The sequence below is a fragment of the Corvus hawaiiensis genome, chromosome 1 (assembly GCF_020740725.1).
Source record: "Corvus hawaiiensis isolate bCorHaw1 chromosome 1, bCorHaw1.pri.cur, whole genome shotgun sequence".
NCBI lineage: Eukaryota > Metazoa > Chordata > Aves > Passeriformes > Corvidae > Corvus > Corvus hawaiiensis.
In genome coordinates, this window is record NC_063213.1 from 15,903,670 (window position 1) to 15,916,833 (window position 13,164).

Genomic DNA, 13,164 nt, shown 5'->3' on the forward strand with positions numbered 1-13,164 from the left:
TGGCAGAAGCTTTTCAACATAGGCCATAATTTCAGTCTATTTCTTAAAACTTTATATCACTTGCAGGCAAGAAGAAAGTATTAGGAAGGAGAATCAAATTTTAAAGGACTCTTGATTCATCACCTAACCTAATCTGTTGGTCCCCTTGAAGACTGAAAACATCCTTACAAAATGCAACTATCTTTCTGGTCCAATGCCCAAACATTTATCCTAATCAACTCACACTTGCAAAGAACTACAGCATTAAGAATCACAGCCAACAAACTGGATGTCTGACATGGACCTGCTGGAATGAAGCCAGAGGAGAGCCACCAAGTTGAGGAGAGGGCTGGAGCACTTCCCCTATAAAAAAAGCAATTCCTGCCCTCTCTTCAGAGCTTATGAGAGTGACAGTATCTGGAGCACTGTGTAGTGGGAAGCCTAAAACTGGACAAGAATTAAACTGCTATAGCAAAGAAATGTGGCAGAGGACTACGAAGATGACTAAGAGGCTGAAGCACATGCTGTATCAGGAGAAGCTAAAAGTTTATTCAGTCTGGAAAAGAGAAAGCTGAGGGGAAGGGGATTGAGGGATCTTTTCACAGATTTTTACTACTTTTGGGGAGAACAGACAGACTCTTTTCAGGGATGCACAGCAATTGCACAAGGTGCAGAGACCAGTTGCAACAAGGAAAATTCTAATTAGACATGGAAAAAAACCAATCACCATAAGGGTAGTCAAACATTAGAAGAAGATATTCTGAGATATTAAAAAAACCCACCTAGATAATGCCCTTAGCAATTCAAACTTGCCAGTCCTACTCTAAGTTGGGACCTAAGTAGATCATAACTACAATTCCCTTCCAAACTACATTATTCTAAGTTTCAATGTATTCATTTAGCATCAGCATTGTGATAGTGTAGAGAAAGCCTACTTTTATTAACTAAGTAGAATTCAGGCATAACCTTATTTACTTGTTAGTTCTACTAGAATTAAGGTTCCCCCTATGAGTTGCTTCCTCTTCATTTATCAGCCTGTCTTCTACTCCTACTTCATCAGTAAAAATCACTCTAACACATCAGAAATGTTTCAAGAAAATAAATAAATAAAATCTGTGGGCTTCTCAAAAATAAAGCTGTATCTTAATTATGACTAAAACATACTGTCACAAAATATCTTAGGCACTGCTGTGTTAGCAGCAGGGGGAGCTACGAATGCAGCAATGACGGTTCCAAACTACCATAGTATTTTTAAATGCTTCCCTAAAGGCAAATACCTGCCTCAGCTGAGTTAAAGACTGACTATGCCACAAATAACAGAATGCCCCCAGAGAGGCAAAAATATCTGTAACAAGGGTATGAGAACAGGATGGTTCTGAAATACACTACTACAAACAACAAAATCTTACAACCTATAAAAAAATTGAATGAAATACCTCTCTTCCCAGCTCTTTTCCAAGGTAAAGGAAAAATGTTCCTAGTCCTTTCTGAAAACAAAAAGAAACTACCAACCCGATGAAACTATTAACTGTGGAAGCACTCATTAAGTTGCATTTTTAAAGCAGCCATAATTCACGGTGTGTCTTTGGAATAATCTCTAACAGACAGACTCACTGTATGTCCATGTTGTGTTCATTTCCCAACTTAAATGGCTGAAATGTTCACTTCTTTAAAGCCAGCAATAGCTACTCAGGTTTTCGTACAGTGTTTCCACCCCAACAAGTCAAAAATAATTTTACCTCCATTCACTTAAAACTTTTAATGAACCAAGGAAATGTAGATGTGATTAACTTCTGCTCAATTAATCTGTATTTAAGCTGGAGAAAAACGCAACCTTAATTCACAGAGCCAAAAAGATTTTGGACCATCTGTCCACAGTCTAGGTTGCTAAGTTGTTTTTCACTCCTATAAAAGTAAAGGACATTAGCTCCCAAGAGCAATTCCCAATCCAACCAACTGCTTTCACCTACAAAGGAATAATCTGTTCCACATCAATTCAGACACACTGCCTGGACACAGCAAATCTTTTGCAGGTAAGTAAATCAATATCTGAGCTGGCCCACTTTCATTCAACCCCACTGCACTCAGGAGAAGAGAATACCAGTCACACAGGTTTTACGAGTCACCTATTCCTTAATCTTCCACTTTTTGCGAATAAGACACTTTCAAAGCAAACTGAATCACATGAATGCATGATGCACAATACACCAGAGCTGCAAACGTGTATTATTTTGAGAGATACAGGATACTGAACAATACTAACATTGTCTCAGTATCTTTCATCCTGGCCTGCACACTGCCTCCTGCACTGCCTCCCCCTCAGCCACGGGACTGTGCTGACTGCACAACACACCTGCTTCAGCAGTGCTCGGGCAAACTCAGCTTCCTCCACCAAAACACTGATACCAAATGGAGCAATAGTTTGCAGAGGGACAGCAGATCCCTAAATTTGCTGTAGGTAAGGGTCATGCCAGAGAAAAAAAGTCATGTAACCCAAGGGAGGGTGAGGTATGAATTAGTAGGCCAAATGCCCACCAGTATCAACTCACGCAGACTCCAAGCCATGGTAAATGTTTCCAAGAATGACTACCTTTCTCAGAAAGATTTCCTGTGGGGAAAGGGTGATGAACAAAGATCAAAAGGGCCTGTGACTGAGAGTGGTCCCCCAAAACCTCACCACTCCTCATAAAAAAGCTTGGCTTGGTGCAAAGTGTAATTTTATCTCTGGTACAGTAATTCAGAAAGATTTAAATAGCACCATCCATAATTACTAGGGAGGAGAGCTGGACACTTTGCCTTTATTCTCCTCAGAGATAAATGAGTTATAGGTTTGTAATCTGACAAAGGTAACAAATCTTTGTAAAAATCAAGTGTCTGTAAAATAGCCTACATTAAAACCTCAAAACTCCTGACTTGCTTCTCTTTGTACCCTCAAACTGGTCAATACTGCAGGGTCTCCAGTAAAGCCAGCTTCTCAGACAGGACTAACAAGCACACAACAGATAACCAAGTCCCCCCAAAAAACTCAGAACACAAAGTATCTCCTTTCTCCCCACAAAAACAGCCAAAACCAACAAAGAAAACAAAGGTCCCCTTTGTTATTAGTCCCAGAAGGACAGATAAAAGGACCTCACTATTTTATGATCTGGAAGGCACTACCAAGTATGCTGACAATGAAAGAGTACTGGGGTTTGGTTTTTTTGTTGCTTTTTTAATACCATACCACACACCTTATTCAACCACTCTAAAAATCCAGCTATTAAGAATTGTAGATTTACAGAACTTCTAAAAAAAGTCAACCTGCAACCTCTTCCTGCCACAGGTCTATACCATGACTCCATCACAAAAGGATCTCATGACACATACTTGGTTACAGCCCCTGGAACCAGTATGACAAAATGCAGAGCATCCGACACTATGAAGAGTCCACCTTCCTGAAAGAAAAATTTCAAACAAGATACAGATTCTAAACGCACCTTGTAAATCAATGGTTAAATGTTCGCATCATGCAACATCTGAGTAAGTTGCAATGTTGACAAAAAAGTCTGGCCAAGGAAAGGTATTTGTGAAACTTACTTAATTTTTAACGTTTTTCATTACAGCAGCAAAATCACCTGACAGACCAAAAAAAAAAAATCACACTAATTTAGAAATCAAATTACACAACAGCAAGACACTACAAATATCTAACACTTAGCAAACCACAGATTCCATAACTGCACAGAGACAGCAACTCCAAACTCTGAAATCAGAATACAAGGAATCACTTGTAAAATTGTCACCAGGGTGACAGAGCACAACTATGAGTTCCATTTTGCTTCTGTGAGAATGAAGTCTAATGGTTATCCAAAAATGGGGAATCTACCACATTAGCTGCATCATCTCAGTAGCAGCAGTTAAATCATACGTTCAAAAAACAGGCCAAAGAAGAGTCCACTAACTGCAGCACATACAACACACACTGAATCCAGATGAAAAGGTAAGGACAGAACAGAGAAGCATTTCAATATACCTTGAACGCTGAAGACTTCGTGGAGAGGCAGGTTCATGACCTGCCTGCTTGTCAGCTATTACTGGCTGCTGAGGTGCTGCCTGGGAAGCTGGTCCTTGTTTAACACCTGGAGTAGCAACCTGGAAAGTTCAAAATTTCATTAGATTTCCTCCACAGTAAAGAGTAAGTGTAAGAATCAGTGAAAACCAAGAAAATTACAATTTCAACACCTGTGGGGTTTTTTTGACACAAGGTATTTTGTTGACACAAGTTTTATTCTCTTCACAAGGTGTTTAAAAAAAAAAACCCAAAAACTCTAGTTCCACAGCTGTGACAGAAAGGTTTTTTTTACTAAAATGGAGTACTTAATAGACATAACAGAAGCAAATTTAGATCCATGCGACTTGTCAAAATATTGCAAGCTTATTAGGCAAAATAGTTCAACTCAATATTATTTTTGACTGTATCTTCCATCTGAGCATTGAGCTCATTTTCAACCTCAGAAGAGTTGTTCACTACCCAAACAAAATCTTCATGTACAAATTTAAGAGTTCCCTACTTGAAAATACATTACACAGTGTTAAGAACGTAATTCTATCACAAGCATATTAAAACATCTCTATCAGAAATGGAAAATAAAATCTAAAGCATATTTATCAGTTTGCTGCTCCCTTTTCTCTAAGTTCTAAACTCACAAGTGACTAAAAAAATAGTCACCAGTAGCTTCTTGCTTTTCCTTTGTAGTATACATTCAACACAAGGTATTAAGACACCAGCAGTAAGATACAGTCTTTTCTGTGAATTTCTGACAGGATGAGAAGTTTGGGAACATAGTAATGTCTAAGTTACAGAAAATACTGTATATACTTCGTCTTGCCCAATACGTTGCATACCTCAGTTAATTTAAAGTATGTACAAGAGAGGTTCAGCTTCAAAATTTATCCCCCACTCTGCAAAATCAAACAAATACTTTTAAGAGAAAAGGGAGCAAAGAAAAAATGGCTTCTAGGGATCCATAAAGACAAAAAACCCAAATCATCCAGCCTGCCTGCATTTGCTGACTTCAAATTAGTGTAGATTACTAACTAACAGTCACCTGAACATCCAGAAATTCTCTACTTCAGAAACAGACTTCTGTGAAACAAGCCACAAATGGCAAGTCAGACACTATCTGCTAACATAAACTCAATACATAACTTGACTCATTTAAATACACAGGGAATCTCAATGCAAATTCAAACTCTTATATGTCTAAGAGCAAAACTCACCTTTTAAAATTATCATCAAAATGAAAATGTGTTCTGGTTTTTAGATTAATAGACATATACTAAAAAAGTCTGAGTAGCACATGAAAAAGCCCATGGTACAAAAAGGATAAAGCAAGATCACTGTAAGATCACTCTGCTGTTGAAATAAACAGAACTATATAGTTGAGGGGGGTGAAACAGTAGCAGTTCATAAAACTGATTTATGAGAAGAGACTACCCAAGTACCTTTATGATATGTATGACATGAAGAACTTTGCTATTAATGCCTGCATTTTGCTCAGCCTGTGAGCAGACATTAACCATCAAGGCTGTTCAAACAGAAGGAACAATTTCAAAAGGAAAGTCCATCAGCAATAATGGAATCACGCTGCAGAGTCAAACTGGAAAAATAACCAGCTCCTTAGCTGGTAAAAATAAAAAAGGACCATGAAGAAAAAGTGGGATTTGTGAGATAAATGAACCACAAAGCCTCTCAACTACTCCATGTTTTCCAAGTGTTTCAAAGACTGTAAATACATATATGAGAAACAGAAAAATAATAAGGGCTAAATAAATTAAAAGAACAAACAAACCAACCAACCAACAGCAACATTCTCACTGCGCTTGACAGGTCTGTGTGAAGTGCTTTACACAGCAATTTTGCAGAAATTCAGAAGAGTTTCTGATCACACAATACAGGCACAGCTAAAAGGCAAAACGTGACACCCAGGCTCCTGGAGTCTGTGACCCCCAAGCTGCCACATGCACACAGCACACCTGCAGGCAGACACATCAGTTTAAGTCTGAAAGCAGTACTGACATATTCAAGTGGTCCTAACCAACAGCACTGTGCCAATGGCACTACACTAGTCCCACAGCCAGCCCAAATATCTGTGCATCTGGCACTGAGCTCTGCTTGCACAGGGCCAGTTCAGCTTTGTCTGCCCTAAGCCCATGGGCCTGTGCTCTAAAACCAAGTGTGTCCTGGCACAGCACCACATCTTCATTAGGCATCATTTACCTCAAACTCTGCAACTGGACAAGCTTGCCTGAGTGACATATCTGACGGGCTACTAAAGAGACATGCTCACACTGGAGCTATTACCAGCTAAGTTCCCATCTCGCAGAATTGAGTTACACACATACGAGAACTATCAAGACAGTTCTTTCCCTACTGAACTGGCAAAGTATCTGCTGCAGGACCAAAATTTATTACTCTGGGACTAACTAACAATCTCTGGGTTGTAGAGACCAGAACAGATCTACTTCCAGTTATTGACAGTAAACAACTTAAGAAGATTCTTTTTCATATCTCAGGATTTGGAAGTGCCAAATACCTGAACACTGTTGTCTGATAATTTCATTACTTATCACCTAGCTATGGGATGTGAAAACACAGATTCAGGATGTAATCCAGGAGCAGAAACCAAGGTACCAACCAGTACTGGTACACACATGAAGCTTTTGCAATTCATTGTATCGTTGTCCATCACAAGTAACTGGGAAAATCACTTGGTTTTCTTTGTACCCATGAAAACAGATGAAAGAAAATGAGGCATTTTGACTATGATGACAAATGCAATCTGTTCTCCTGAAGATAAAAGTATTCCTCAAAGGCCTTCAAGGCATATGAGGTTCACTTGTGAGCAGAAAATTGAGAAAAAGACATCTTAGCTAAGCAGGGGTGGTGATAGAGAACACAGATTTTAGAAAGGTGGGGATGTCTCACCCCAAAGTCTAGAGTCATGCTTCTTAGGAAGAACCTTAGGAGCTTATAGGTTAGCTTCAATTTACATCTCCTAGTCACTGATCCACTGAAGGAATTCGGAATCAATAGGGGTCGGGGGGCAGGAAGGGAAAGGGACATTATGGTATTGATCTGTAAACACCTAGCACACTTCCAAAACCAAATCTGAGACTACATCCAGTTAATTGCCCCAAGAAGCTCTCTCCTATTCTAAACATTTTTTATTGGGTAGGTCTAGGGAATTGTATCAGCTGTTGCCTTTGAAGTATGATTTTGTTTCTATTTAAATACGCTAAAATACTGATGCCTTGGTAATATCTCCAGACAGCATCTGAAGCCAGCATAAGAATTTCTTCAAGAAAAGTAAACTAGATTTCATGCTGGAGCTGCACTGCCAAAATACAGTCAAGTAGCTGTTTCCAGTTGTTTGTTTCTACTGGGAAAGATAACATATATATTTTATCATCCTATATACAACTGCTAGCACATGGATATATAGGAGCAATACTTAATATTATGTATAATGGTTTCTTACTACAATATGGCATAAATCAAAAGGAGCTTACCTTCTGCTGGGATGATACTGGTGGCGTAGTCATCAAAGGTTTAAGTGGAACAGTGTTAGTCTGCGGCGTGCTTATCCTTGGAGACACATATGATCTTGGCGATGAGGCATCAGATGTTAAAGACATTGGAGACTGATTAGATGGCTGAGCTGTAAAGGAAAAAAAAATTGCTTTTAATAAAACTATGTCCTATCTTAAATGTGAATTAGACTTTCTTTTGGTATTTTGGAGTATGCTATGTTAGAGGATATACAAACATGCTCACTGTGAACAACTAGAACAATCAAACGTTCAACAACAATGCTAGTTAAGGAATTGTATCTTCCCCAAACTCCCCAGTTCTAAAACTTCAGGGGAGGGAGAAAGAGAAGAAGCTATTAGGAAATGCTTTTAACACACGAAGAGACTGAATCATTTCCAACTCCTATTTTAGAGCACTCAACTTGATTTAACCAAAAGAAGGTCTGAATAGTTTATTTAGAAAGCTATTCACCCATTCTAGGTGTATACCAACAGTTCCCCACCCATGGTTAAAAATTAGAATTAGTACTGCTTACCTACTCAGTAAGATGACTGCATTTATTGTTTTAAGTTTCTAAACTTTGAAACTTAAGTTTTTTTATTAAGTTATAAGCCAGAACATACTGAAAATACCTGAAAGAGTATCTTGCCCGGAAGATGAAAAAAAAAAAAATCCCCCACCAGACAGAGCAAACTTTCTTTTAAGAATTTAAAGCCTCCCCCAAGAGTCACAGTAACACAGTACTACAAGATGGGTGTTAAAGCAAGGAAGAGTTGTGTTTTATACTGAACATTAAGTAACACCTATTCAGGTCCAGAATAAATTGAGAGGGTCTCACAGAGGTTTCACATTACTCATAGAGAATTAGCTAACATACAAAGAAAATCCCAAAAGGTGAGACAGAGAAGCATATTACTTAGTTGTGTGTCAGGTGCCTGCTCCTCAGTAACAATTTTTTATCCTATCTTCAGAAAAAAGTCATTCAACATTCTCCACACTGCGTGGCCAAAGACACGACAACAGAGATTCTACAACTTTCAACTGTATCAGCCTTTTTAAAACACTGTTAACAAATTGATGTAAGTGAAAAAAAGACTCTGAATACCTTGCGTAGACAGTTGTGCAGCTTGAGAAATTAGGGAGGTGATATTGAAAGCAGATGGTCCAGCAGTAAGAATTTTATGGAGTATAGACTGCAGAGAGGCTTGTGTCACAGCTGCTGTTAGAACTGAAAACAAACATTCCGTTTTACTGACAATTCTAGAACACCACTTTAAACTGTTCCAACTGGCTAATTACATTTAAGCTACATTTTCTTTCAGATTTATTTCCCGTATCTACCGTGACCGATGATTCACCTGAACTGTTTTTCAGTTACTTGATTTCAAGTTGACTTGGAATGTCTAGCAAGTCCTTTATTTAGTAGTTTTAACTTTGCAACATACACTTAGAAAAAATTATTTTAAAAAATAACTTTAACTCTTCAGCTTGACCTTACGAATCAGGAATAATTCTTCTAAACATCAACAGAAAATTTGTTCAATTTCGTACTGTAGTAAGTAGAATGCGTGTGAAGTTTTTTTACACTACAATTTTTTTAAAAAAAGCAAAAAGCAGAATCACTTTAACTCACTAAAAGAGATGGGGGGCAGACTTCCTGTTCAAGACAAAAAAAAAAAAAATCTTTCAAGTTAAAAATCTGCATTTCTTCTTACTAATAAAAAAACCCCGTATCTGTTCTGGGTTTAACTGTCCCATGTCATCCCCCCAGTAAAAAAAAAAAAAAAAAAATCAATCACTTTTAACCACTTTAAAACTGCATAATACAGGAACAGTATCTTTCAGTATGAGATGATGAGACTCTGAACTATGAGCTTCTGAACCAACCTTTCCAAAAACGTCTGCAAGCTCTGTGGGATACTTCCTGAACATACATGCCACTCCTGAAAAAACTGACTCACCAGCACAAGCACAGAGTAACTCTGAATCACATGCACAGTAAGGGCAGCCCTGCTGTGCAAGGTGAAGTCACTCTGCCCATGGGGACACAGCCAGGCAGGCCCTCATGCCATCAGACAATTCTGAACACTCTTGTTTCAAGACATACACAGCTGCTGCTCAGATATGGCAACAGAAAACTACTAGAAATTTCACCGGGCAGCTTTTTAATAAAATACAATTGGAGTTGACTGGACCTTTCATATTTCAACACAAACAACCATAACACTCCTTTCTTCAGCCCAACCTAGCGCACTACAGTTTTAAAGGCTTCTCCCTGCACAGGAAAAAGAAACCAGTGACCTACTCACCTATTAGTACTGAACGAAGATAGCATGTTTGCTGATTAAAAGGAAGCAATTGACATCTTTTTCTGATAAATAATTGCAAGGTACAGAATATTTTGTACATATTTTCACTTACTTGATTAGCACTTTCAAAAAGTTAAAGATAATTAAGTCTCAGCACTACATGTAAATGTTTTACTTCCTATTGAAATCAGTGATCTGTACACAAGAAGCAAACAAAAACTCCTACATCACTTTATCAATAACTTGCCACGTGCAGACACATTAGATAAAACTGCATTCAAAATGCATCAGCTCTACCCATTCTTGCAGCAAAAGGCACTATAGGTAGGTGATAACTCACTTCTAACAAACTAAGCCTATGTGACAAAAATGGAAGGGACACACTGATTACATGTACAAAATTTAACTGGCTAGCAAACTTACTGACATGCCACCTTTATTCAGAGAGGCTAACTTGTTACGCTAAAGAAAAAAGTTGTTAGGCAACAAGACTTAAGAATCCCTAGAAGTTTCAGTATTTGCAAACACACGTTAATAGAACAGCAGCACAAACTACAGAAAACAAAGAACAGTGCACGAAACAAAAGAACAAAGAGCTCTAACGAGATTTTGTGCAACAGACAAATGCTGATACAGCGATTAAGTCACCAGTCTCAAACAGATTGCTCATGTACATCAACATTTATTAATTTGAAAACTTTAAATGTTGAGAAGGTTTAACAGAAAAAAAAACCCACAAAAATCCCCACATTACCTAGGGATTCATTTATTCACTTCTCATTTAAAATAAGGCTTTCATTTAGTACAGCCTGGTATCCAATAATATACTAACGTACGTAAATGCCAGACTACATGAACTTCAAAGAATCCTTACCTTCATTGATTTTGGATATATCTACGCTAGAATTATTAAGCTGCAAGGTGGCTTGCAGAGCAGGCAGCAGCTGTCGAAGGAGATTTGGGTCCTGAAGTAATGGAGGAATTGGTGATTGTGGGACAGGTGAAACAGGAACTGTAGGAGCAGATGAAGCAGGCGCAGAAGTTGGATTCAGTCCAGAAGCAGAAGATGTAGAAGGAGTTGTGCAAGAATGGGATACAGACTTGTCCACAGATGCAGACTCTGAACAGAAGACAGAAAGTGTTTTTCATTTCCCCCAATATAACCTGACAACTCACTAGTACAATACTCATATTAAATTCAGAAGATCAAATGCCTAACTATCATTTTTAAGAAAAAACCACACAACATTAATAGAACAAAAATTGAAGATAGCTGATTTCTAATGCAATTTACGCTATTGAACCTAATATTTATCAGGACCACACACACGCAACTATTCCACTTCAAGATACTGGATTAAAAGCAGACAGTATTAAAAATGGGACATTTTTTTCCTTAGCTTTTACAACAAATGTGGGCCAAAAATTCCTTACTGATCTTTTCTTTTACTGTGCCTGTACTCATATTCTGTATTTTTACTTATGATTCCAATCTTTCTTTGGAAAATATACTAGGAACAAAGACCTTATAGCCCATGGATTTCACGTATAGGCTACTGTATCAAATTTGAGGGGAGGGTAAAAGCCATGCTTCATTTATGAAGAGACCAATACAAGAAGCCACAAAATTTAAGTCTATCATACAAAATCCAGCTACATTGCTGAGAATTTAGAAAGGATAATGAGCTGTACTAGAAATGTAAAAACAGTCCTACTAACATCCCCACAGCAGAGTGGAAAAACATCTAAAAATTTATCTGCCCATAATTGATTTTTAACTTGTCAACTTCTCCTGAAGCATTAAGACCCATATGCTTTATTTTATTAATACCATTTTAGGAAATATTACCATTTATTATCCACAGAAATACATAGTACTTAAATTCAGTTACACTGTACGGCAATTTGTTCTGATTAATATGAGTTATTTAATTAATTTTAAATTTGACTTTCACTTAACAGAAAGTTGCTCCTCCATTCCAATACTGTGAGAAATCTCTGAAATGAAAGTATTCCAACTTAGTACACGTGTACCATCAGTCACTTCAAATATCCTTCCTTTAAGAAACCTGGACCATTATATCTCAATCGTAGCTCCCCCTTCTCTCATCCTCGTTAAACCCTCAAGAGACCCCTGCCCCCAAATTCAGTCAAGATTAACACCTCTATAGCACCAAAGAAGTTGTATGCAGAGCATAAAGCTATGGATCCAAGATCTCATGCAGGATGTTTGCCCATAGTAATGAAGACCTGGATTTTAAACCCACCTCAAACCAGGCAGAGGTCAACCTCGGTATTCTACATGTCAGGCAAAAATCTAAATGAATTGGGAAAACAGGATGGGAAGTTCTTTTACTTTAAGGGTGTGCTTTGTTTTTTTCTTTGGAGAGATGGTCAAAGTAAGATGATGCTGACTTTATTAGTAAAGAAGTGGAAAGGTCTTATTTTGTCTTACTACGTAAGACTAAAATGTTACAGAATTTCTAACAGCTTTTGTATTCCAATAACCTTAATTGCAACTTCCAAGACTAATTTGGAGAAGAACCCTAAAAAATCAAAATAAAAAATTATGGAAGTGAGTAACGATGTGTAAATCTTTTCACTGAGGTTTCTAATCTTACTGGGAAAAGGATTTCTGCTTCCCTGCTGCTACAGTATAAATAGCTTATAAAGGTCACAAGCACTCCAGAAAACTTCTTCCCGTCAAGTAGCAGAGAAATCTGAACCAGAAAAAAAGTGCTGAAGAATCCAAATTTGAAAGCTTGCCAGAATGCAAAGACATATTTCGGAGTTTCAGGTGAACTTCTGAAAAAGATGTGGCCTTATCTAGTTACAGTCTCCTCAGGGTTGGTTGCAATGTATCTGTGAAGGGACATGGTCATTTGGCTAGGACTTTTCGTAAGAACAATTTAAAAAGGGACAAAAAGGGTTACAAAGATTGAAGATAGAGAAAAAAAGAAAAACCAGTTACAAAACTTCTGCATGGTTTTCAGTAACATGTGAACTAGGACAGCTGATTAGGTATTAGCTCCTATTAGAACAGTCAGTCATTAGTAAAAGTTTTTATTATAAAATACTGCATAAAAAAATCATATGTTATTGTGTTCAAAGTAAACATTAAGACAACTGCAGGTCAAGACACATCTAACAAACAAGAATCTTACCATACTAAACAAAAAACATGTGAAGTTTAAATTGAATTTGGATCTGTCATAGTCCAAATAAGATCAAGATACACTGGCAGACAAAAGCAAGAGAAATAAGCACAATGGGACACGTTAGTGCTCATGTGTACAAGCCTGC

At 37.7% G+C, this 13,164-nt stretch overlaps 1 protein-coding gene across 3 annotated transcripts in view; it reads right to left on the reverse strand.

Moving 5' to 3' along the window:
• The window catches only part of WAC (WW domain containing adaptor with coiled-coil), a 57,226-nt gene that overhangs the window by 6,573 nt on the left and 37,489 nt on the right, over positions 1 to 13,164 (reverse strand). For 2 of the 3 annotated variants that reach the window (XM_048294296.1, XM_048294287.1), the window contains exons 8-11: positions 10,736 to 10,981; positions 8,658 to 8,780; positions 7,531 to 7,679; positions 3,992 to 4,110 (exon numbers count right to left, since the gene is read on the reverse strand). In XM_048294296.1, the coding sequence (XP_048150253.1) occupies positions 3,992 to 4,110; positions 7,531 to 7,679; positions 8,658 to 8,780; positions 10,736 to 10,981 (637 nt within the window). The remainder of the gene's footprint in view (positions 1 to 3,991; positions 4,111 to 7,530; positions 7,680 to 8,657; positions 8,781 to 10,735; positions 10,982 to 13,164) is intronic. The other variant, XM_048294306.1, reaches the window with a different exon arrangement.